Raw genomic sequence first — 26,491 nt, 5'->3', positions numbered from 1 at the left:
CTCTGGCTCCGCCAATGATCCAAACTCAACATAAAGCGATAATAATAATCAAGCTAAAATCACAGTAATAAACTGAATCCATCATAGCAAAATGTTCTGTACCATATCAGCCTCAGGAGATGGTTGAGGATGAAGAGATTCTGGTTCTGTAGGTTCTGGACGGGTCTGCGGTTCCTCCTGGTCCATTCAGTCTGTTTACACAGCAGCGCCATGACGGACACATTGTTTTATCTTTCTATGTTCAGCTTATAATACGCGTCTTTTACTCACGTCTGTATTTTTGAGGCGTTTTTTCTTCGACGAACATGGATTCAGGGAGAGGACGTTTTAAAAAGACGCGGGTTGATAGCAGCTCACTGCGGCTGCGCAGTGTCCGTCTCTAGGCAACTGTGACGTCCAGCGTTGGTCTGTAGCGTTCAGGGGTCCTTCTGCTCCCGCCAGTACAGTGCAGCTGACCTTAATATTGCCTGTCATATTTTGACCATTATTGTTAAACTTAGTATTGATGTTTATTATTGGTGCGTCTATCGGACAGTTATGTATTGGTTCAATACATTTAACGGCCAAATATGAGACGAGCCCTGTTGAAAATATAATTTTAATCAGCACAATCGTAGACAAGCTAACCTTTATGCTATGAAATATACCATGAACATTTGGAGTAGCCTTTACGTTAAGAGAAACTTAGATATAGATCCAAACTAAAACAACTGGTGGCTCTCTGAACTTACATAAATCTCTAGGGAGGGTTTTGCAGATAGACAGGACTGTAACTCCTTTAACTGCTATACAGACAGGGAGTCTGTCTGCTATCAGGACAATAAATTCTTTAGTGTCGGTTCAAAAGTTCAGTGGAACATTAAAACTTTTTTAAAAAAAATCTTATCCATACTAGAATTAAATATATATTAAGATATTTCCTTAAGCATTAAACAACATGTTTTGAATTATTTTGTAATCACACTATTTGCATGCATTTTATATTACTTAAATACAATAGAAATTAGCAAATATATTTTACTTTAAAAATATTTCAGGTATTCTCAAAAAGAGCTTTTCTTAAAATAGAAACATTTTAGTTCTTAGATCCAAACTTATAGTTATTATTTAGCATTAGATTTTGTTGAATCAGTTTGAGGCAGAGATAACGTTCCAGCTGCACGTCATAAATTACGGTCTGGGCAAGAGGCTGGCCAGAGAAGATCTGGGTGTTTCAGTAGGACTCAAAGGTAATAAAATTAACATTAAGACAGGCCCCACAAAAGGAAAAACACACCTTTTAATGCATATATTTAACTTTAGGGATGATCTCGAGTAACATCGACAGAGGAAATTTGATTTCATGATAAATTTGAAAATTTGATTTCATGACACTTCATGTTTTGAGTTTAAGCCCAGTTGATTTGCTTATCCACTCCATGTATTCACACACATCCATGATAAAAAGCTGCTCTCTGACATGCATTGATTCCACCTGCAGAAATCACACCATAAAGCTGCTTGTTGAAGATCACTCCTCCACCAGAGTCACCCTGTAGAAAAATGTAGATCAATATAATTATTTATTTATGTTGCAAAAGAGAAAGGTCTTCCAGTCACTGTAGAGAGATATTGAAGAAACAAACTTACAGCACAAGCATCCTTGTTCGGTGATGCAGCACGGAATATAAACCCACGTGTCGAATCGAAGTAGGAAACAGCAGCAACATTCATGTCGACACACTGAAGATGTGATGAAACAGCATCATAGGGTACTGCAGAGAAACAGGAGAATCATAAACATGTTCTTCACTCGGCCTTTTCTGTAGAGACAGAAACAAAGATTTTATTCTCATAACTTTAATTTTCTCTCACGTCGCTCATTATTGGGTCCGATTATCGTTGCTCCCTCTCCTGCCAGCTGAACTGCATCACCACTGAAAGACAATTAGAATAAATGTCAGTAAGGCAACAATGCAGAAAATGAATCGCAAGAAGGAACAATGAAACAACATAAACTAAATCCATGAAGGTCTTCATCCACTGAGACAGGAGTGTCCAACTCCAGTCCTCAGTGATATGTCCTGCGTCCTTTACATGTGTCTCTGATCCAACACACCTGAGCTAAATGGGTTCTGGTTCTGCTGGTGGCATGATTACCTGACTCAGGTGTCCTGAAGCAGAGTTAGCAGGACTGTGGCAGTGGAGACAGAAAACCTAAACTCAAGCTTTTGATCAGAAAAAGACTTACTTTTTAAGTCGGTTACTGCATCTTGGTAGCAGAGCAGGTGGGATATTTCTGACTGGTGTCTGAAGCTTCAGCAACATGATGTCATGCAGCTGGCCATCTTTAACATAAATCACAGGATTGTGTTGGATTATCTGATCCTCCTGTTTAGCAGTCTGTGGATGAACTCCAAAAATGCTGTAAAAGTCCTGCAGAAAAGGTTAGATTATAATGAATAGTTAGAAAACCTGATCAACTGCAGATAAAAATGTCTTAATGTCTCTTTCCTACCATCCTGACTCCATCTCAGAGCAGTGACCTGCAGTGAGGATCCACTCAGGATGGATCAGAGATCCGCCACACTGGGTCGTGGCAGTACCTTTCCTGCCTGATAGCCGAACATAATGAAGATGCTCATTGTTATCACAATCATGACCTCTGATGATTCTCTTCTGCAGAGAAACACCCGAGTTCACTGAAACACCTGAAGAAGAAAAAGGTGGACTTACTTTACTCAGAAATCAGATGCAAACATGACTGCTGGAATAGAAGAAGAATAAACAGTTAAAGATTGAAAAGCATCAGTATTTACATTCAAAAAAGTTTCAGTGTGAAAAAGAATCAGAGGGAAGTTTGAGGGTCACAGAGAGCAGCAGCCTCTCTGGAACCAGTGGAAGTGTCACCAGTGTCTCCAGTGAGTCCAACTCACCCTGTAGCAGCAGCAGAACCTTCAGCAGAGCCATTGCTGGTCCAGCTTGCTGTGAATGTCTGCAGTCCTGCTGCAGCTTTTAAACTCTCTTCACAAGTTCCAGTTTGACAGGAAGCCACCAATCATAGGACGACACTGATGTGCGCTGTCAGGTGCATAGAGATGAAATTTAACATCTCATCCAAAAGAAACTTTTAAAAAGTTCTAGTTGCATTGACAGATTATTTCACTAATAACGAAACATTTCCACCTCTTATAACTTAAATAAACAGCCATTGAAACACGATCCTTTTGTTTCATAAGTCAATTCCTTTTCAGTAATATTAAGGAACTTATGACAAGCAATTCCCATATTTTGCTGTAGTTACTTGTATGTTAGTTTTGCTTTATTCCAAGTGAACTGAGAGATTTGTTCTAGAAACTAAAGTAAAAATTATTTTCTGTTTTTGCAGAGTTTTGCTCAAAGGAAAACTTGATTGTAATCTTAATGAAATAAAATGACTTTCTGAAGAAAGAGAGACTCGTCATTGTTTTCAGGTTGTTTTTTTAAGAAAAACCTGTTTGGTTTCCAATCTACATGAATTCACATCTGCCAAATATTTTGACTGTGAAAATATTCTTATATTTTAGTTCTTAAATTGAAAATTTAAGAAAAAAGTCCATTGTTCCCATTTTATTTTGTAACAATGTTATTGTGCTTCTGAAAAGCATGTCTTATTTATATTGAAATGTTTACATTATATGAATTACAAACTGACCATGGCCACATTAAAGCCACAGAGTGGCTTTAAAGTTCGATGCATTTCCAGCGTCTGTCATGATGTCTGTGGTTGAAGTGTGGACCCAACGCAGCAGGCAGGAGACGTGTTACTGTCACCAGTCTGAACTGCTATGGTTATGCCAGCGTGCAGCCGTGTGCGCGTGAGCAGATAAAACAGATAGAGAAAAGACAAAGAGTCCTTTTGTCCATTACAGACTGTTCCTTATGAATCACTTGAAACATTTTTGGTCTATAAAGTTACAAGATTCATTTCCTTTATGAAGGACATTTTAGTTCCATTAGTCTTTCTGTTTTTTCAACGTCACATCACAGGCTTTTTTCAGTTTTTTTTAGTGTTTTTCTTCTTAACTTGATCTTTGTTAGCACATTAACTCCTCTTTACACCAAACTAAATTTTAGCAACATGAAACAGATGTTTTTAATAGCTGAATATGTGATCACATTTCTAATTGGTCAAATCACAGACTGTTAAATTGAACATTTGTACATTTGATTTTTGTATTTTTGCCATCTTAGAAATATGGCAATGTTCACAGAGTAAGCTGTGTCTGTTGCAAAACAGAAAAAAAGTTTTCAAAAGTAAAGTCTTGATATAATGTTTGTTTTACTCGACTGAACATGTGTGATTACAATGAATTTTGCTCTGTACAAGTCAAAACAAAAGACTTTTGAACAGTCAAATATCTCTAGCAATGAATTTTATACATTTAAAATCATTTTTTTGTTGTTGTAGTTGTACTTATTAGCAGCACACATGCCTAAGCAGTGACCAGTCCCACCATTTTGGATGTCCAGGTTACGACACAGGTACTGCCCCAAATCTCAAATTTTTCTACGTTTGTAACCTTCAAACCTTTATGTGCACTTGACTTCACCCTACCCTTCATAGAAGGGTGTAGGGTGCAGCAGTATGGGTCTGGCTGTGGAAACACACACACTCATACATGCACATTTATACACCTGTAAATTTTAGAAAATGACATGTTAGGAAATGTCCTCTATAGAGCAGAGTTAGATATAAACCAAGAAAATGAACGAGGAACTGCTGCTAGGAACCATTTGCTTTGTTCTCCCATCAGGAAACATGGTGATGGACCAGCTCTGTATTTTGGTCTTAATATGTAAGATTGATGATTTCAACTCACCGACTCTTCTTGAACCTCATTCATTACGAACCAAGCTGGAGAAAAGATCATCTCCAACACTGTAATGTTACAGTCTCAAGGTTCATTTTCAATCATATTTTCAACATGTTATGCATTCATTGGGAAATGTCACAGTTTCAAATGAAATATTTGTTTAGCAAACTGACTCTATAAACTTCTGAACTAGATAGTTAACACTGATATAGCAAAATATTTATTTCTAGCTTGCTAACTGTTACATTTACAGGTGATTTGCACAGAAATAACTATTAAGCTTATATGCAAATTTTCTTTTATATAAGGAAAATTTATTTTGTGTTTAAACTTGTCAAGAAACAAAACACAATGTATTAAAGGTTTCTATGAGTTTGAAAGTATATAAGAGAAGGATGGTAATGCATTGGACATTAAAGTCACTGTCATGAATTTCAGTTATGGAGATGGTGGGGAAGACGCAGTGGACCCAGGAGAGCGAGTGATGGAGGAAGTCTCCTTTTTGCTCACCGCTTTAAGCTTGTCTGATGTTTAGTTTTCATCACTTAATAACCAAAAATCAAGTGAAGCAAAGACTGAAGCTCTCTGCTCTCTCTCAGGTTTTGCCTTCCTTAATCTGTTATTGTTCATGTGTTACTGTCACCAGTCTGAACTGCTATGGTTATGTCAGCGTGCAGCCGTGTGCGCGTGAGCAGATAAAACAGATAGAGAAAAGACAAAGAGTCCTTTTGTCCATTACAGACTGTTCCTTATGAATCACTTGAAACATTTTTGGTCTATAAAGTTACAAGATTCATAATTTCCTTTATGAAGGACATTTTAGTTCCATTAGTCTTTCTGTTTTTTCAGAACGTCACATCACAGGCTTTTTTCAGTTTTTTTTAGTGTTTTTCTTCTTAACTTGATCTTTGTTAGCACATTAACTCCTCTTTACACCAAACTAAATTTTAGCAACATGAAACAGATGTTTTTAATAGCTGAATATGTGATCACATTTCTAATTGGTCAAATCACAGACTGTTAAATTGAACATTTGTACATTTGATTTTTGTATTTTTGCCATCTTAGAAATATGGCAATGTTCACAGAGAGTAAGCTGTGTCTGTTGCAAAACAGAAAAAAAGTTTTCAAAAGTAAAGTCTTGATATAATGTTTGTTTTACTCGACTGAACATGTGTGATTACAATGAATTTTGCTCTGTATACAAGTCAAAACAAAAGACTTTTGAACAGTCAAATATCTCTAGCAATGAATTTTATACATTTAAAATCATTTTTTTGTTGTTGTAGTTGTACTTATTAGCAGCACACATGCCTAAGCAGTGACCAGTCCCACCATTTTGGATGTCCAGGTTACGACACAGGTACTGCCCCAAATCTCAAATTTTTCTACGTTTGTAACCTTCAAACCTTTATGTGCACTTTGACTTCACCCTACACCCTTCATAGAAGGGTGTAGGGTGCAGCAGTATGGGGTCTGGCTGTGGAAACACACACACTCATACATGCACATATACACCTGTAAATTTTAGAAAATGACATGTTAGGAAATGTCCTCTATAGAGCAGAGTTTAGATATAAACCAAGAAAATGAACGAGGAACTGCTGCTAGGAACCATTTGCTTTGTTCTCCCATCAGGAAACATGGTGATGGACCAGCTCTGTATTTTGGTCTTAATATGTAAGATTGATGATTTCAACTCACCGACTCTTCTTGAACCTCATTCATTACGAACCAAGCTGGAGAAAAGATCATCTCCAACACTGTAATGTTACAGTCTCGAGGTTCATTTTCAATCATATTTTCAACATGTTATGCATTCATTGGGAAATGTCACAGTTTCAAATGAAATATTTGTTTAGCAAACTGACTCTATAAACTTCTGAACTAGATAGTTAACACTGATATAGCAAAATATTTATTTCTAGCTTGCTAACTGTTACATTTACAGGTGATTTGCACAGAAATAACTATTAAGCTTATATGCAAATTTTCTTTTATATAAGGAAAATTTATTTTGTGTTTAAACTTGTCAAGAAACAAAACACAATGTATTAAAGGTTTCTATGAGTTTGAAAGTATATAAGAGAAGGATGGTAATGCATTGGACATTAAAGTCACTGTCATGAATTTCAGTTATGGAGATGGTGGGGAAGACGCAGTGGACCCAGGAGAGCGAGTGATGGAGGAAGTCTCCTTTTTGCTCACCGCTTTAAGCTTGTCTGATGTTTAGTTTTTCATCACTTAATAACCAAAAATCAAGTGAAGCAAAGACTGAAGCTCTCTGCTCTCTCTCAGGTTTTGCCTTCCTTAATCTGTTATTGTTCATGTGTTACTGTCACCAGTCTGAACTGCTATGGTTATGTCAGCGTGCAGCCGTGTGCGCGTGAGCAGATAAAACAGATAGAGAAAAGACAAAGAGTCCTTTTGTCCATTACAGACTGTTCCTTATGAATCACTTGTAACATTTTTGGTCTATAAAGTTACAAGATTCATAATTTCCTTTATGAAGGACATTTTAGTTCCATTAGTCTTTTAGTTTTTCACAATGTAACATCACAGGCGTTTCTCTATTTTTTCATACGCTGTGTGTTTGTCCTTAACTTGATCTTTGTTAGCATTTTAGCTCCTCTTTACACCAAACTAACTTTTAGCAACATAAAACAGATGATTATGAGCAGCAGATGAATATATAATCACATCTCTAATTGGTCAAATCACAGACTGTCACTCGCCGCTTCGTCTTGCTACTGCTCCTCTTCCTTTCTCCCTGCTTTCCTCATGGTCTCTACTTTTCCCTGGTTTGGATTTATTTTTATTCTTTGGACTTTGTTGTTTTTTTTGTAAGTTGGATTTTTAATCTACATCAAAACTTTTACGTCTCCTGCCAGATGAATAATTCTCAGGTTTTGTGAAATTTAATTTATTGAATGTTTTCATAATTCTTAAAGACATAAATTTCATACACTGGTAACTCTGCCATGTTTTATCCTTTTGATCGGCCAAATTTAAAGGAATCCTACAAATCCTCAGCTCACATTGTTCTTTACTTTGTCATGAAAAACATCTGTACTGAAACTGATGGACTACACAGCCAAAAAAACTGCTTGTCGTACAAACACCCTGGAGGACCATAATTCAGAAGTTAGGGACTGTCCAGCAAGTCCCTAACTTGCTGGACAGAGCTGGGTGACTCTCCTGTGATTGGACAGACCGGCGTCCGTCCTGTAATTGGTGGCTTCTTATCCAACAGGAAATTGTGAACAGAGTTTAATAGCTGCTGCAGGACTGCAGACATTCACAGGAAGCTGGACCAGCAATGGCTCTGCTGAAGGTTCTTCTGCTGCTGCTGGGTCTGGGTGAGTCGGACTCACTGGAGACACTGGAGACACTTACACTGGCTCTGAATGCTATGAATTATGTTGATCTGTGTTTTATTTTATCCTTTTCATTATGAGCTGTCATGTTGTTTCTTTGTTTCTACTGTTTGAAATTGCTAAAACAGCAACTTTCTTCTCCAGGTGTTGCAGTGAGCTCAGTGTCTCTGCAGAAGAGAATTGTTGGAGGTGAGAAATGTAGAGACGATGAGCGTAGGTATCATGTGAAGATCTATGGACATAATAAGGTACAGGATTATATTTGTGGAGGATCTCTGATCAGCCATCGTTGGGTTCTGACTGCAGCTCACTGCTGGGAGTCAGATCCAGGATGGTGAGTCAGGAAACATCTTACTGACAAATCACCAATAACTTAATTTGTTTCTCTATTAAGTATGTTTTATTTTCCTAGGATTATCGAGGCACATGTCGGAGTTCATCCTAAATGGCTTCCCACAACGACGTATAGAATTACTCATCATGAGATTTATAGAGACAGCAACGGCCGTAAACATGACATCATGCTCCTCAAGCTGCCAGTACTAACAACAATCGAACCAGTCAAACTAGCTGCCTGTCCAGATACTCTCCTACTGTAAGTTTTAGCTTCTCAAATTTAAGAATTTGCTTCTTGATCTGCAAAATGAGAAAAAGTTCATCCAGGAAAATATTTGAGCTCTGGTTGTTTTTCTTAATGTGATTTATTTTTAGTTTTGTTTTCTTGTGTTTCAGCGGCACCAAGGTTCAGATTGCAGGTTATGGAGGATCAAAACTTGGCCTGTTTAACAAAAGAAGTGAGATGGATGTTTATGTTTTTCTTGTTGAAGAGCTGAAATAGGAAGTGCTGAAAAAACTGTAACCTTAGCCTGAAAATTCAAACCAACAAATTAGTCCTCCCCTGTATAGTGAGCAGGGTTTACACGAGCATTGATTGACAACACTAAGACCCTCCTCTTTGCTCTGATTGGGTGTTTTTGACCTGGACTGGTGCATTTCTGCAGATATCTAGGACAACAAGGAGGAAGTGGAGGAAATCAATGCTTCCATTGATTATCTGTCTCATATTTACCATGAGGACATAGTGACAGTTTTCATTAAAAAAAAAAAAAACTATTTGTACAAGTAACATACTGCAGTTTAATAACCACAGACAACAAGGTGATATTCTGAGCAAAATGTGACAACACTTAAATTGACCTAACATGTTTATGCTGCTTTTCATCTACAGTCCATCATCGTTCAGATGATCTGCAGTGTGCAGAGATTAAGATTGATAAACATCACAAGATGGAACTGCTCATGTCTAAACATGAGTTCTTTGAGTACAGTTTCCAGAAGTGGTACAGTGCACAAAGCTCTAAGAAGGACATATCTGAAGTACGTCAGTCTTTAAACCATTTTCTGCACAAAAACTCGGTGTCTATTTTATTGGATAAATCACAGCAGAATATAAACTGAAAGCTTTGTGTTTGTGACAGGGTGACAATGGTGGAGGATGGGTGTTCCAGGACAGGCTGTATGGAGTTTGTTCCTTCTCTGGACATCCGGAGTATGCACTCAGTGCACCAAGCGCTTTCATTGACATCTGTGGCTACAAGGATTGGATAGAAAAAACAATTCGTCAGCCAGAAGAAAGATTAATCTGAATTATGACTAAATGTTCCCAGCATAATAAAATTACAAAGTTCAAGTTAAATTTTACATTTAAATTTTCCAGTTGATTCATTTTGTGATTTGCAGCTGAATTATTAAGGGATTAAAGTTTGTGTACAAATTAATCTGTGACAATATCTTATTTCTCAATAAGTAAAGCTGCTGCTTGTAATAATCAAATATAATATCCACTGTCAAATGACTGGAAAATAAATGGCTATTTTCTGACCTGATTGATTGTCTGGTGCTTATTTCTGGTTATTACTGAAGAAAATAACAGAATTTAAAAGTTTTAGTTTTAGTTTTAAAGGCTGTTAAACTCATCATCAAAAACTAAAAACCTGCAGGTTTTCATCAAGCAGTTTAGAGAACAATGTTATCAGTTTCGCACCATCTGTGATTGGATCTTTTCTGGGAAATCCTGACAGTTTTGAACAAAACATTTTTAAATGATGAAATGAATTTCAGAAACTTTCCAAGAACAGTCATGAAAACCTTTTCAGAAATCAGACAATTGGGGTCAGGATAAAAAATTGGTCCCAGCATAATAAAGTTACAAAGTTAATTATTTTAATCAATTTTATAATTAAAATATATACTTGTAAAATTTTATATATATATATATATATATATATATATATATATATATATATATATATATATATATATATATATATATATATATATATATATATATATATATATATATATATATATAGCTGACTGGATAGCTCAATACATAAGGCATCAGTATATCACCCGAGAGGGCAGGGTTCGAATCCAGTCTGGGTCCTTAGGCAAGACCCTTCAAGCTACTGCCTACCTCATACCATGAGAGATACTAAGTTGCGTAACATGCCGGCTCAGACGTCGCCCGGCCAAACAAGGTCTGCGTCAGGTGTTGGGGAACCAGAGCACCTTGATGACAAATGGGCTACTGGAATAAGACGGAAATGGGCGAGAGATGAAAATGTGGATCTGTTGGAATGCTACTACTCAAGTAACCCTAGTGAGAGAGGTTACATGCAAAGACTGGGGAAGGAATGGTTACTTCGACATCCCCAGTCAACACTAAGCGCTAAACAACTAGTAGCTCAGTGTTCCAACATCCGCAAACGGCAACTGCTATCACAACTTGAGATTGACGAGATACAACACAAATGCTACGGCAAAAGGGAGGAACCCGGATGTCAGGACTGTGGGGACTTAACTACAAGTCCCCACCCAGTGAGGGGATACACAGAGAGAATCAACTGAAGACCATCAAAGGGTCCAAATTATCAGGATCTACAGCACTAACATTGGGATGTCATTCGGCTGATCACTGGTCGGCTGATTTCTGGACTGAGACATCTCAGTCCAGAAATGTGCAGCAGTCCTTGGCACAAGATACTGCAGGACCCTCAAGCTCCCAGGCCTCTGGTAGAGGACCATATATATAGATCTATATATATAGATAACCTCTGGTAGAGGACCCGAGCTCAGAGGGAATGAGAAGGCAATTTTTATACATATATATACAATTTTATAATTGTATATTATAAAATGTAATGATTATTATATTTTAGAATGATATAAAAAATATATCATTAAAAAGACTTTGTTTGTACTAAATGAATATGAAATATAAGTTACATATAGCTTGACTCAGATGTCACATAAACTCACAGTAAACTCATTTGCTACAGGGTGAAGTCAGCAGGGAGGCTAACAAGGTGCTAGCATTGCGGTTAGCATGGAGACTTGCAGGAGGTTAATACTAGGTGCCGACAGGCAATTTATTTCTTAGATTTTTAGTAAGCAAATATTTTGGCTGTAAAAATATTCATATATTTATTTTTTAAATTGAGGATTTAAGGAAAAAGTCAATTGTGGCCATTTTATTTTGCAACAAAGTTATGTGCTTCTGAAAAGCAAGTTTTATATTTAAATGTTTACATATATGAATTACAAACTGACCATGGTGGACAGAGTGACTTTCAAGTTCAATGCATTTCCACCGTCTGTCATGATGTCTGTGGTTGAAGTGTGGACCCAAATGCAGCAGGCAGGAGACGTAAAAGTTCTGATGTAGATGTAATTAAAAATCCAACTTACAAAAAACAACAAAGTCCAAAGAATAAAAATAAACCCAAACCAGGGAAAAGTAGAGACCATGAGGAAAGCAGGGAGAAAGGAAGAGGAGCAGTAGCAAGACGAAGCGGCGAGTGACAGTCTGTGATTTGACCAATTAGAGATGTGATTATATATTCATCTGCTGCTCATAATCATCTGTTTTTATTTGCTAAAAGTTAGTTTGGTGTAAAGAGGAGCTAAAATGCTAACAAAGATCAAGTTAAGGACAAACACACAGCGTATGAAAAAGAGAAACGCCTGTGATGTTACATTGTGAAAAACAGAAAGACTAATGGAACTAAAATGTCCTTCATAAAGGAAATTATGAATCTTGTAACTTTATAGACCAAAAATGTTACAAATGATTCATAAGGAACAGTCTGTAATGGACAAAAGGACTCTTTGTCTTTTCTCTATCTGTTTTATCTGCTCACGCGCACATGGCTGCACGCTGACATAACCATAGCAGTTCAGACTGGTGACAGTAACACATGAACAATAACAGATTAAGGAAGGCAAAACCTGAGAGAGAGCAGAATGAGGAGAAAATAAAGCAGGACTGGTGCTTCACTCTTGGTGTCCCCCTAAGGTGGGCTCAGTGGCCGGTGCTGGACGGTGAATATAACTCTGGTTCTGATCCATTTGGAAGACATGTACGGCTTGTAAAGTTTAATCATTTTCCGGCATTAAAGCCTGTTTTTTATATCACCAAATCTCATCATTTCTGAAGCTAATTTACACTGAGGGGTTCTGGTCAGGTACTTAAACGTGTTCAGGTGAATGAATGAACTCCAACAAATCCATTCCATACTGATCATACCGCCCATTTTCAAACATCTGTTATAGACAGCCAGCTGAGAACCCATGCATAGAAAAAATAAATGCCGTCAGTAGGTTGAATAAGTCATTGATCATAACGAGACTTTATTTTTTATTTTAGTTCAGATCAAACGTGAATACACATGCAATTTTATTTATAACCCCATAAAGAAAATGCAGTGAGCCAAGTGATGGCTGTACATAACTTTGCTTTCTGTACTGGGAAATGCTTCTTATAATTTGAGACGATGCAAATAAATAACCTTACAGACCATCTGCTTGGACAAATTTCTCAGTCAGATTTCATGTCAATAAATGGCTGAAACTTTATTTTACTAAACAATCTGAGACTTCAACTTGTTTCGGTTTTGGATACTAAATAAATATTTAACTTCATCCACATGAGAGCTTTTTGTCTGAACCGGACAGAACCGGACCGGAAGTTGAGGACTGGACTGGTTTCAGGGTTTCTTGCTCCAAAACTGAGCATGCGCAGTCGGCCTTCAGCAGTTTTGTTGTTCAGCCACCTGATGTCAGATCAGAACCGAGCCAGAACTCTAAACGTGAAGCTGTGGGAGCTGAATCGGTCCGAGAGGAGCAGCGGGAGGAAGAAGCGGCAGATGGTGGACAGAGGATCCGGGCGGAGCGGCGCGGAGAGGCGGAAGTAGCAGGAGGTGAGTCCGTTAGAAGCCGAACTGGTCCTGGTCTCCATGTCTATAAACGGCAAACAGGGAGATTTCTACCGGATGTCAGGGAAATGTGAACCTGCCGCTAGTTAGCTGAAGGTTTGCTGAGGAGGAAGAGCAGAAACCCGAGAGGTTCTGCTGGGTTGGTTCTGTAGCTCTGGCGCCAGAATTAGCTCGTGTTCGTCCCGTTAGAGGAGATTCACAACAAGCAGTTCCAGCAGAAAAACTCATGTTCTTCAGACTGAGCAGCGACCCCTGCTGGAGGGAACCGGCCTGCTCGGTTCTGTTGGCCCAGTTTGGACCTACTTTCAGGTGCTGGACAAATATGGACTAATGTTTCATTCGAGAATGTTCCGGCCTACAGAGAACATCTCGGTCCACTTAGTGGCCCACATCAGCACCGGACTTATGAGTGAACGGCTTGCAGCACGCATGCGCAGCAGCGGTCTGTTCATGACGGGAAAGATGGCCGCCGCCGTCTGTGGACGGAATGTGAAGTTGTTGAGGTCCATCACAGTTTCATCCCTGACTTTATCCAGCTCTGCGGCTTGAACTCGCTGCTCCTCTGAGGTTTGAAGGTTTGTCAGACTTCCATGAACAAGTATTGCTGTATTGGAAAATGATAGATGATAGAGTCGAGGGAGATGACCTGCCCCAAGTGGAGGAGTTCAAGTATCGGGATCTTGTTCACGAATGAGGGAAGAAGGGAGCGGGAGGTCGGCAGGCGGATTGGCGCAGCGTCCGCCGTGAAGCGGCGCTGTACCGGTCCGTCATGGTGAAGAAAGAGCTGAGTCAAAAAGCGAAGCTCTCGATTTACCGGTGTTATGCCGAGAAATGCATGCCTGCCGAGAATTGCATCCCCTGTCGCGGGAGCGCGCATCGCTCTAAACTCTCGCATATTGATGAGTAAACGGCTGAAATCCGACCGAAGAGGAAACTTTTAAAAATATTGGTAACATTATCACGTTTATTAATCATGTAAGCGCTAAAATTGTGGGTTTTATTTCGCAAATTAATTGAAATAAACACTGATTTTTTTCACGTTTATTGAGCCATATTTGTCGAACGTTCTTCAGTGTCTGATGAACAAGTTCTCCGCAGCTGCTTTGAAATTCCAAGATTTTTCTTTTAACACCATAATAGCTTAAAACTTTACAAAACCGAGGCCCAATCCCAATTACGTAGAACATTTTATATTACGCTTAGCTGTCTAGTGTATTAATGTAGGGGAGATGCATTTTAATTTCTGAGCCTGCTAATATTTGCATCCCTGTCTATTGTCCTGTTCATATGAAACTTATAGTGGTAACTCAGGGAACAAGTGTCATTATGTAGAAAAATGTAATTTCCAAGTTAGCAGGGGATGCAATTTTTGGCAATATGGATTTCTAGCTTGCCAAAATTTGCATCCCCCAAGTTTTCATCAAATATGATCCAAATGAGGTGAAACTCATACCAGCAGTTCTTACAACTACTCTGGTCATGTAGGACAAGTTATTTCACTCTTAACTCTTTATTTCTCAGAGTTAGCAGGGGGTGCAACTTTTGGCAATATGGATTTTCAGCTTGCCAAAAATTGCATCCCCTCTATTTTCATCAAATATTTTCAGAATGATATTAAACTAATACCAGTAGTTCAAAGAACTACTCTGGTCATGTAGAAAAACATATTTCACTCTTAACTCATTATTTTTCAGAGTTAGCAGGGGATGCAATTTTTGGCAATATGAATTTCAGGTTGCCAAAAATTGCATCCCCCCTGTTTTCATCAAATATGATCCATTTGAGATTAAACTCATACCAGCAGTTCTTAGAGCTACTCTGGTGATGTAGAAAAAGTTATTTCACTCTCAACTCTGTGTTTCTCCAAGTTAGCAGGGGGATGCATTTTCCGGCAATGTGGAATTTCAGGTTGCCAAAATCTGCATCCCCGCTATTGTCATCAAATATTGAATGCATCTGAGAATGTGCTCAAAATGAAAATTGTCAGAAAATGCATGTCCTGCAATTTGGAGAATTAGGATAGTAATGTGTTATATGAAATGTTCTAGACAATGACACGTATGCTCTGAGCTACTAGAGTGACTTTCAATCTGTATGACACTTTTGAGCTGAAAAAAAGGGCATGCAAATATCGGCAGCTCATAATTTGCTATGCCAAAAAATGCATCCCCCAAGCTTAAAAAAACAAACAGTTATGAGTGAAATAGCTTTTTCTATATAATCACATTTGTTCCCTCAATTGCTGGTATGAGTTTCATATCAATAGGATAACATTTGAGGAAAAAGGAGAGGGAAAGCATATTTTGGCAGGTTGATAATAGGCTGTGCCATAAAACGCATCCCCTGCTAACGTGTACAAATAAAAAATTAAGAGTGGAATAACATCTTCTGCATAAGAAGAATAGTTGTATGAGCTTCTGCTATGAGTTCCATGTTATTAGCATAACATTTGAGAAAAATAGAGAGGACATGCAAATTTTGGCAGGAGCAATTCCACATTGCCGGAAAATGCATCCCCCTGTTAACTTGGAGAAAACACAGAGTTGAGAGTGAAATAACTTTTTCTACATCACCAGAGTAGCTCTAAGAACTGCTGGTATGAGTTTCATCTCAATTGGATCATATTTGATGAAAACAGGGGGGATGCAATTTTTGGCAAGCTGAAAATCCATATTGCCAAAAATTGCACCCCCTGCTAACTCTGAAAAATAATGAGTTAAGAGTGAAATATGTTTTTCTACATGACCAGAGTAGTTCTTTGAACTACAGGTATTAGTTTAATATCATTTCAAAAATATTTGATGAAAACAGGGGGGATGCAATTTTTGGCAAGCTGAAAATCCATATTGCCAAAAATTGCATCCCCTGCTAACTTGGATAAATAACGAGTTAAGAGTGAAATAACCTTTTCTACATGACCAGAGTAGTTCTATGAACTACTGGAATTAATTTAATATCATTTCGAAAATATTTCATGAAAACAGGGGGGATGCAATTTTGGCAAGCTAGAAATCCATATTGCCAAAAGTTGCACCCCCTGCTAACTCTGAGAAATAAAGAGTTAAGAGTGAAATAACTTGTCCTACATGACCAGAGTAGTTGTAAGAACTGCTGGTATGAGTTTCACCTCAATTGGATCATATTTGATGAAAACTTGGGGGATGCAAATTTTGGCAAGCTAGAAATCCATATTGCCAAAAATTGCATCCCCTGCTAACTTGGAAATTACATTTTTTCTACATAATGACACTTGTTCCCTGAGTTACCACTATAAGTTTCATATGAACAGGACAATAGACAGGGAATGCAAATATTAGCAGGCTCAGAAATTAAAACGCATCTCCCCTACATTAATACACTAGACAGCTAAGCGTAATATAAAATGTTCTACGTAATTGGGATTGGGCCTCGGTTTTGTAAAGTTTTAAGCTATTATGGTGTTAAAAGAAAAATCTTGGAATTTCAAAGCAGCTGCGGAGAACTTGTTCATCAGACACTGAAGAACGTTCGACAAATATGGCTCAATAAACGTGAAAAAATCAGTGTTTATTTCAATTAATTTGCGAAATAAAACCCACAATTTTAGCGCTTACATGATTAATAAACGTGATAATGTTACTAATATCTTTAAAAGTTTCCTCTTCGGTCGGATTTCAGCCCGTTTACTCATCAATATGCGAGAGTTTAGAGCGATGCGCGCTCCCGCGACAGGGGATGCAATTCTCGGCAGGCATGCATTTCTCGGCATAACACCGGTCGATCTACGTTCCTACCCTCATCTATGGTCATGAACTTTGGGTCATGACCGAAAGAACGAGATCTCGGATACAAGCGGCTGAAATGAGTTTTCTCCGTAGGGTGGCTGGGCTCTCCCTTAGAGATGGGGTGAGAAGCTCGTCATCCGGGAGGGACTCAGAGTAGAGCCGCTGCTCCTCCACATCGAGAGGAGCCAGTTGGGGGCGCGACCCGACCTCGGATAAGCGGATGGATGGATGGATGGATGTGTGTGTGTGTGTGTGTGTGTGTGTGTGTGTGTGTCATAATTTGTCCTCAATCTGAACAATAATAGTTTTTGGTCTGTTATTAAATGGTAAAAATAGGAACGTTATTTTGTGTCTAACTGTTTTATTCTACACTTTCCCCTGCATTAATTTAATGTTTCTTCTTATTATTATTTGTATTATTTTTTCCTGTGTTGTATCTACATTGCCCACTCTGAAAAATGTAAGATCGCATTGTTTTTCATGCCCAAGTCTGCTGTAATAGTGACATTTGATGTATAAATTAATTGCAAAGAATGAATCACAATCGATCATTATTAAAATAATTGTCAATTAATTTAATAATCCGTTGATTAACTGGAGTATTCAGGCTCAAAAAAGTTTAGCTGAAAATGCAATATTCAGAGCAATAAATAAGCCAATATTGCATTTAAGATGAAAACTACTTTTTGAAACTATGATTTATCCAGACATCTTCAGGTGGCAGTTTTAACTTTACCAGGTTCAGATTCACCAATATGGAGTGAAAATTGTCTCAAAATACATGCAAAATACTTACTGGATTTGTAATCTTGTAAGGATCTTTGTGTGAAACTTTGGATAGTTTTACATGAGACACATGATTGTAAACCGTAAATCGAAAACTTATGTATAACTCTGGGTACTTGTACAAATGAGATCAATACAAAGTAAAAGTACACACATACAATTACAATTTCCACAAACATAAAATTTGTACACAGTTTTTTTTTTACTTCAACTTCACAAATCTGATAATTATGAATTCAGAGCTTCTCCTACTTCCACAAAGGTTAAATAAGTAACACAAGTTGCCTGATACACACAGACAAAACTGCATTTACGCACAGATCAGGTTACGATGCGTGAGGATTTTTGAGACTCATTTCACGCTTCAATCAGCCTCAGCTTTGTGCATAAGTGGTGCGTTAAATGCTGGTGGGAAGCTGGGTTATCTGATTTTTGCTCCGAGTCCAGTGTTTTCATCCTCTGAAAGTTTCTCACTGTGCGGAAAAAACGTTACGTTGGAAAACAAAATATTTCAAGACTTCTTTTCAATTCTGCAAAATTATTTATAGACATATTGTGCAATTTTGAGCAATACAGATGATATTATTGTTATTACATTTATTATTTTGAAGAATTGTATTATGTGTTTTATTTGCGTCTTTTAATTTGTTGTCTCTCTAATATTGATATGTCTTAAGTGGTTAATTGATAAATGTGCTAATAGTGTTTTTTTGATGTGTTTTTATTGATTATCAGGATAATAGAAAAACCAATTACTAAAATATTTGCTAGTTACAGTCGGGGATCCCGACCAACATGTCAACACCAGTTACAGTCCCAATTTGCATTATATGTGTAACATACCAACTGATGATGTAATTATCTTACATCATACCAGGGTTTGTTATTCTTGGTTTCACCTTAGATGCTCTAATTAATTAGCATTTTGAAATGCAGAGTGTTGAGGCAAACTGACTACTTGATGGTAATATATTAAAACAAACACAGAGTTCACGTTTAACAAGTTAGCAAGTTTAATATCTTTGTATGTACTGTGTACAAAACATGCAACCTATCACTTTCAAGTACGATCAAATGATGCTCTTGGGGGCCCCCTGGTGGCGTTGGGAGCCTAAGCAGCCGCTGGGCTCACATTGTCTTGGGCCGGCTCTGGTCGCAGCCTCGATTGGGTCGTGTTCTCCTGGAGCGGATGCAGCCTCACTGCTGATTTTACTGATGTTTGGTGTGTCTCAGGTGGAGACCTCTCTGCTCGTCATGGAGACAGCTGGAGACCCAGGAGATGTCCAGGTCCGGCAGGTAAAGCTCTGATCTCTGCTGTTCAAGTGGGACAGAGACAGGAAGTGGCTCCAGACCTGACGCTCTTCCTCCTCCTCTTCTTCCTCAGTGCGGGACCTGTGACGGCGCCTCGGCCTCCTGCTGGTGTGTGAACTGCAACGAAGCTCTGTGCGACGCCTGCCTGGCGGCGCACCGCCGGGTCACTTTGACCCGATCTCACAGAGTTCTGAACCGGCAGCCTGAAGGTCCGCCAGCCCGGTTCCTCCTGGTTTATGGCTCGTTCCCTCCAGACTTGCTGATGTTTCTGTTTCCTCCCCAGGACCCAGTTTGGTTTTTCCCATCAAGTTCTGCAGAATCCACCCGTCTGAGGAGCTGAAGCTGTTCTGCTTCAGCTGCTGCCAGCTCACCTGCAGGGACTGCCAGCTGGCGGACCACCAGAGCCACAGGTGCTCCTCCACCCTCCATCAAACTGGGAATGGAAGGAAAAGGCTGGGTTGTCAGGAGAGTAGCTGTCAGTAGCTTACCAGGAGTTGTCTTTCTGTCCAAAACGCAACAAACGAGTCAGGCTGGACAATAAATCAATAACAATATTTAGCTCAATAAACACGTGATCAATATCAATTGATAGTATGTGTGATAGAATATTCAATATATTGAATTTTCACTGAACTTTGGTCCAGAATGCACAGAATTCTGGGAGATGTAGGCAGAGGAATACTTCAGTTGCTCAATCTGTCATGGCTAGCTAAGCTAGCATGGTAGCTTGTCAACACCTGTTGATCATTCTTGTGATTAATGGAGTAATTGGATCAAATAATAATAAATCTAACATAACAGCAGAATTACTATTGTATATCAACATCAGTCCAGTTTTTCACAGTTGAGTTTCCTTAACAGTTATTTTTCTGTAGTTTTAGAAAATTAACTCGTAACAATAACAGCTCACTTTCTAAGTTGACCTGAAGAAAAGTTATATGAAAATATATTCAATTCAATAACAAAGAGGCAGGCTCACAAATGCGCTTATAAGATCAAAGGTCCAGCTTTTATTTTCTGTATTCATCTTCAGTCAACTTAATAGATGAACTCTGACCTTTCCCAGAATTTTAATAGCTTTTGTGTTTATGTTAGTGACGAGATTTAACTCCTTCATTCATCACACACAGAAACTCATCTCCCAGCTACGTGCCGCCACAACGTGCTCCGTTTGTTGAGACCAGGATGATATGAAATACATTTTCCGGTTCGTCTGTAAAGCTACACTTGCTTGAATCATCTAATGCGCAGCCGGCCTCAGTGTATCCGCTCACCTGCTTAACTACACCTGCAGGCTCTGAACCGCCACCAGGCAGCAGCTCTGGGAGGAGAAAAGCTGCCGTAGTCCAGGCATCTTCAGGATACTGATTGGTCCCCAGGAAAATGACGAAGACCCAGACATCATATCAATCAATAAAATCCCCATGGGCCGAACTTGAAAACCAGACATAATGCTGCTAACAGCTTTCATCAACGACTCAGAGGTGAAGTGAGAGCGCTGGGCAATGCAAGTAATAACCTGGTCGGAACACGGCGCATTAAATTATAAAACAAATTAACGAAGCTTCCTCGAGGATTTTAGTAATGGAGGGATTTTAGTAATGGAGGAACTCGAATCACTCATTGAATCGTTTCAGCCCTGGTCTGGTTGCATAGCAACAACCTGCACAACATGAAACTGTTGTGCAGCAACAGTTTCATGTTTTGCCCCAAAACTGCTTAAAAAAAAAACTGCATAGAGTGAAAACTGAGGATGAATCAGGCCTCCAGTTTGACAGGATTTCAGATATTTAAAACAAAAAACTAATCAATAATTAACATTTACTGATATGAAATGCTTACATTGTATGTTTTTTACCGATATTGTCCAGCCTGACAAAAATATCCATGAATGTCTCACAGCAGATACGTTTCTCCTCAACAGCAGCAAAGTGATGGAAATGAAAGCCAGTAGATTCACACAGATAGGAATCTGCAAAATTCATAAAAACAGAATAAGCAACAAAATGCTGCACAGCAATGTACTCAGTTCTGGTCCTCGCGTCCCCTGCCCTACACGTTTCTGCCACACACCTGGATTGAATATTTTGGTGATTAACATCTTTAATTTCCTAAGGGAGTCTTCCCAAGGGATCAATAAAGTACAAGTCTAAGTCTAAGGCTTCTGCAGGACCTGATGGTCATGCAATCATGTGAATAGAGGCTCATCTGAAACATGCAGACTGGAATTAAGCACTGCTGTACAGTAAGGGCAATATTTCATCAACACTGAGCTGTTATTATAACAGTCCAAAGAAACAGCCCACTGATTATTAAAACAAATTATTTACAATTAGTGACAATAAAAGCAGTGCAGAAACCAGCAGGGGAGTGAATATGTGGTTTGTTTTGCAGCAGTAATGCCGGGAGGAAGGATCTGCATGATGCTCCTCTTAGGGCTGAAATCATTCACCTACTAAACTACAAATAACATTTAGCATTTAAAAAACCTTGTATATTCTGCAAAGAGCTGTTTTAGCTAAAAGAAAACTGTCCTGTTGAGTTAATCCAAAAATAATCCCCAGATCAGCCTTCCACTGTACGGCTGTTAAGTCAACTAGAAAGGCCTAAACTGTTTTCAATGCTCAATCTTTCAAAAAAAATGAAAAAAAGAAGCTGAGTGCGTCATGACCTTTGACCTCTCCCTGGCCTGTCTAGGTTCGACTTTGTCAGCAAAGCGGTGGCAAGTGTGAAGAAGCAGCTGGACGCCTGCATGCAGCCATTCAGAGCGCAGATGGACGCGTCCAGGAAGAGCCTGCAGGACATGGAGGCCAGGTAGGGTTGCCTGGAGACCGTCCCCAGGATGAAGAGCAGCCTCCTCATCTCCTGCTGTCCAGAGCAGTTAGGAGGACGTGACGTCTCCAGGGGGCGCTGCAGGGCGGCAGGCCTGGGACGATGTCATTCAATTGACCCAATAAAATCCTCCGGAGAGCTAGCAGGTCTCCAGGTTCTAACCCGATCTGACCCGACTCGGCTTGATCCGGCGCTAAGCCCTGCTGTTGTGTCCAGGCTGGAGGTTCTGGCCCGCTGCGAGTCCTTCATGACCTCCAAGCTGCAGAAGCACGTCGACATGCTGATAGAGCTGCTGAAGAAAAGGTTTGATGACATCACCAGACAGATCCAGGTAACTCCACCCAGCCTGGTTCTACCTCCAGGAATCAGCTGCTTCCTGCTGGACCTCACGGTTTTGTTCCTGTGTGCAGGTCGTCTACAACGTGGAACGTAACCTGATCAGCAGGAAGATGGAGACTGTGAAGCAGCTGCAGCAGAGCCATGTCTCACTGACTGAAGCAGCAGAAAAGGCCAGAAACACCACCAACCTGCCCACCCTGGTGGGCTGCATATCCCAGGTACGACCCGCCCTCATCGCCTCCCTGACCGCGCCAAGCCACACAGACCAACCCAACGGCCCAGTCAAAGCCTCACTTTGAGGATTAGCTTTGTGACAGCAGGACAGGAAATGTTTGTTTCTGTTCCTCCGCGTCATGTAGCCTGATAGTTTGGTATATTTGATACAGAAAGCTGACTTTAAAGCTAACTAGAAAGTCAGCTTTGCTAACCCTATAGCTCTAATCATAAACATTAGCTTTGCTAATGCTGAAGTGTTACATTTAGTGGAAGCTAATGATAAATTGCTAACTACAACAGTCTTGATACCCTTCATGTGCCAATAACACAACATGTGCTACAACATAGAATATTATTAAATTCAAATCTGTTATGCACCATTAGGAAGCACCCTTCCTCTAATCGTCTAATAGCAGCTAATCTTCTGCTTAGTGCTTTTGTTCACTTTAAAAATGTTTAGCACACTTAGCTTCCCCTAAAATACTGACGCTCTAATTTACTTGGCTGTTTTGAAAACTTTCAGTTGAATAAAGTTCAATGTCTGTGTTAAAGTTTTGGTTATTGACTGTTAAAAATTCATCAAATATTCAGATGTTTATATTCACGCTCTTATTTTGAAATCTGTTTACAAAGCAGTTCTGTTTTCTCTTCTTTTTTTTTCTTACCAAGAAACTTTAATCAACAACTTAATTTAGGGGAAGCTAAGTGTGCTAAAAGTTGTCAATGTTAGCAAAAGTGCTAAGCTAAAATTTAGCTTTGCTAGTTAGCACACTAGCTGCAGGGATTCCTGGATGAACAGTCTTCCATTTTCCATCATTAATTTGTATTCAACACCTGAGATGTTGATGATATTAATTAGTTGGTTAATAAGTTAAATGAGTCATTAAACTCAAACATGGACGCTGTAACCAGGCGCGTTTCCTGTCCTGGCAGATCACCTCCCAGATGAAGGACCTGGTGGACGAGGACTCCCGTCCTCCTTCCAAGATGATCGACGTGAAGGTCACCACCAACAGAAACTCCGTGGAGGGAATCCTGAATTTCGGTAAGATTCGGATCGGATGTGGTTGATTTGGCTCGTCTGGATCTTTAATTTCTGTCTGATGAGAAGCAGAAATAAATAATTTTAAAACCAGCAGCAGAGATTCAGTGGATTCAGTTCTGGTTGTTGTTTAGATCAGGAGGTTATAAAAACCAAACATGTCCTCTGGATTCATTCATTCTGATTGAACTGAACCAGAACCAGCAGAACTGTGAATCAGTTCTGCTGGTTCTGGTTCACACAGAAAAATATCCAATCAGATCAATAAAAACATTTTGGACAGAAATGTTTGTGACTCAGTTCTGATCTGGACTCCATCTGCATGAATTACTGCATCAATGCGGCAAAGCGCAGAGGTTCTGTTGAAGTTCTGGAAGTCCAGCTTGCTTCGGATCTCTGGTTCTGGTGTCGCTCATTTTCCCCTTGGTGATACTTCATAGATTATCTGAGGTTCTGGTTCGGCCCATTTGCTGGCCCATAAAGCCCAATATTCCCAGGGGTATTAGACCAGTTTCTGGTACCGTTTGCACTTTGGGTCGGTACCAGGTCCTGCTGAAAAATGAAACAGATTCTCCGTGAAGCTGTAAAATGTTCTGGTAGAGGCTACGTTGGCTATTGGCTTCAGAGTCCCAGTGGACCAGAACCAGCAGACATGGTGACCCAGATCCTTCAGCAGGGTGGGTTCTGGTTCTGATCCACTCCATTCCTCCAGACTCTGGGATCATGAGGTCCTAGTGAAGTCAAAACTTCCACAGAAGTCCTTAAACCACCTGAAGTTTTGGTCCAGATGGTTCTGATTAGTCGGGTTCAGGAACTGGACTGCAGCAGCCCAGAGAATCCGTGGGTCGGACCTGGTTTTGTCTAGAGATTCTGACCTGTTGTTTCTGATTCCAGGTAAACTCCAGGTCGCCTGGATCCCCTTCTCCAGTCCACCATCCTCTTCCACCATGCGTCCTGCTCCGCCCACCTCCACCTGCCGACCCTTGACCTGCAGCACTGCCACTACCAACAGCGGTTCTGTTGGTGTTGCTGCTCCTCCAGCTGGCTCCACCAGCACCTTCATCAGAACTGGGTCTGGTACCGCTGCTTCCTCGGCTCCATCCGTCAGTATTAGCTGCTCTACTCCTCCACCCTACCCTTCCTCATCTGGGGACGCCATGATGGACTTCATAGTGAACAATAAGGCAGTTCTTCCTCTTAAGTCTTCTTCCGTCAGTAATCTGGACCCAAGCTGTGGTTCCTGGGGACCAGCCCAGATACCCAGGGTTCCCTCTTCGAACAACTCATTTCCAGTTCCTGCTTCCACCTCACTTCCTGTTTCTGGCTCGACATCACTTCCTGTTCTTTCTTCCACCTCACTTCCTGTTCCTGCTTCCATCTCACTTTCTGTTCCTGGCTCGACATCACTTTCTGTTTCTGGCTCGACATCACTTTCTGTTTCTGGCTTGACATCACTTCCTGTTCCTACTTTTACCTCAGTTCCTGTTCATGCTTCCACCTCACTTCCGGTTTCTGCTGCAGCCTCATTTTCTGTTCATGCTTTCGCTTCACTTCCTGTTCATGCTTTTGCCTCACTTCCTGTTCACGCTTTTGCCTCACTTCCTGTTCATGCTTTCACCTCACTTCCTGTTCATGCTTTCACCTCACTTCCTGTTTCTGCTTCCACCTCACTTCCCATTCCTGCTTCCACCTTACTTCCTGTTCCTGCTTCCACCTCACTTTCTGTTCCTGCTTTTACCTCAGTTCCTGCTTCTGTCTCACTTCCTGTCCATGCTTCCACCTCACTTCCTGTTTCTGCTTCCACCTCACTTCCTTTTCCTGCTTCCACCTCACTTTCTGTTCCAGATTTTACCTCAGTTCCTGCTTCTGTCTCACTTCCTGTTTCTGCTTCCACCTCACTTCCTGTTTCTGCTTCCACCTCACTTCCTGTTTCTGCTTCCACCTCACTTCCTGTTCCTGCTTCCACCTCACTTCCTGTTCCTGCTTCCACCTCACTTTCTGTTCCTGCTTTTACCTCAGTTCCTGCTTCTGTCTCACTTCCTGTCCATGCTTCCACCTCACTTCCTGTTTCTGCTTCCACCTCACTTCCTTTTCCTGCTTCCACCTCACTTTCTGTTCCAGATTTTACCTCAGTTTCCTGCTTCTGTCTCACTTCCTGTTTCTGCTTCCACCTCACTTCCTGTTCCTGCTTCCACCTCACTTCCTGTTCCTGCTTCCACCTCACTTTCTGTTCCTGCTTTTACCTCAGTTCCTGCTTCCACCTCACTTCCTGTTCCTGCTTCCACCTCACTTCCTGTTCCTGCTTCCACCTCACTTTCTGTTCCTGGCTCGACCTCACTTCCTGTGTCTGGCTCGACATCACTTCCTGTTCTTGCTTCCACCTCACTTCCTGTTCCTGTTTTTACCTCAGTTCCTGCTTCTGCCTCACTTCCTGTTCATGCTTCTGCCTCAAGTCCTCCTGTGGCTTCGACTTCACTTCCTGTTCCTGCGCCTGTTAAGTTCAGAGCCGCTCAGGACATTGAGGCCAGAACCCGTTCCTCTGGAGCCTCCTCAGTCAGTCGTCCTCTTCGTCTCCGGCCAGTCCGTCTCCAGCCAGTCCGTCTCCGGCCAGTCCGTCTCCTCCTTCCTCAGGTCCGGTTCATGGTCAGAGTTCATCCAGTTGCTCCTCTTCCTCGTTGACATCAGACGTTCAGCTCCAAACAACCACCACCAA

The 26,491-nt window shown here is 40.3% G+C and overlaps 3 protein-coding genes across 4 annotated transcripts; 2 read left to right on the top strand and 1 right to left on the bottom strand.

The window, feature by feature from the left end:
• Positions 1-1,261: 1,261 nt before the first annotated feature.
• Positions 1,262-2,949, bottom strand: LOC129353563 (snake venom serine protease Dav-PA-like). Its single transcript, XM_055022911.1, is given in 8 exon segments — positions 1,262-1,453; positions 1,455-1,532; positions 1,630-1,754; positions 1,855-1,916; positions 2,231-2,396; positions 2,399-2,415; positions 2,498-2,690; positions 2,916-2,949. Coding segments are annotated over 8 exon segments (753 nt in total). The 3' UTR covers positions 1,262-1,375.
• A 5,177-nt stretch (positions 2,950-8,126) lies between these two features.
• Positions 8,127-10,098, top strand: LOC129353558 (kallikrein 1-related peptidase b22-like). Its single transcript, XM_055022909.1, has 6 exons — positions 8,127-8,194; positions 8,357-8,546; positions 8,625-8,807; positions 8,945-9,006; positions 9,441-9,589; positions 9,691-10,098. Exons 1-6 carry the CDS (start codon positions 8,155-8,157, stop codon positions 9,856-9,858), a joined length of 792 nt encoding a protein of 263 aa, XP_054878884.1. The 5' UTR covers positions 8,127-8,154; the 3' UTR covers positions 9,859-10,098.
• Positions 10,099-13,240: 3,142 nt separating this feature from the next.
• LOC129353568 (serine-rich adhesin for platelets-like) lies at positions 13,241-26,276 on the top strand. 2 transcript variants are annotated; one of them, XM_055022915.1, is made up of 9 exons: positions 13,241-13,473; positions 19,272-19,334; positions 19,423-19,558; positions 19,633-19,759; positions 22,047-22,163; positions 22,398-22,512; positions 22,592-22,738; positions 23,670-23,781; positions 24,673-26,276. In XM_055022915.1, the coding sequence occupies exons 2-9, from the start codon at positions 19,293-19,295 to the stop codon at positions 26,274-26,276; spliced, it is 2,400 nt and encodes a 799-aa protein (XP_054878890.1). In that variant the 5' UTR covers positions 13,241-13,473; positions 19,272-19,292. The 2 variants fall into 2 exon arrangements, with proteins under 2 accessions (XP_054878890.1, XP_054878891.1); XM_055022916.1 differs by lacking the exon at positions 13,241-13,473 and adding an exon at positions 13,783-14,063.
• The last annotated feature ends 215 nt before the right edge of the window (positions 26,277-26,491 follow it).

This window comes from Poeciliopsis prolifica, unplaced genomic scaffold, assembly GCF_027474105.1.
Source record: "Poeciliopsis prolifica strain line A6 unplaced genomic scaffold, Auburn_PproV2 SCAFFOLD092, whole genome shotgun sequence".
Classification (NCBI taxonomy): domain Eukaryota; kingdom Metazoa; phylum Chordata; class Actinopteri; order Cyprinodontiformes; family Poeciliidae; genus Poeciliopsis; species Poeciliopsis prolifica.
Note: the sequence above shows the minus strand (reverse complement) of the source record. Positions and strands in the feature narration are given on the sequence as shown.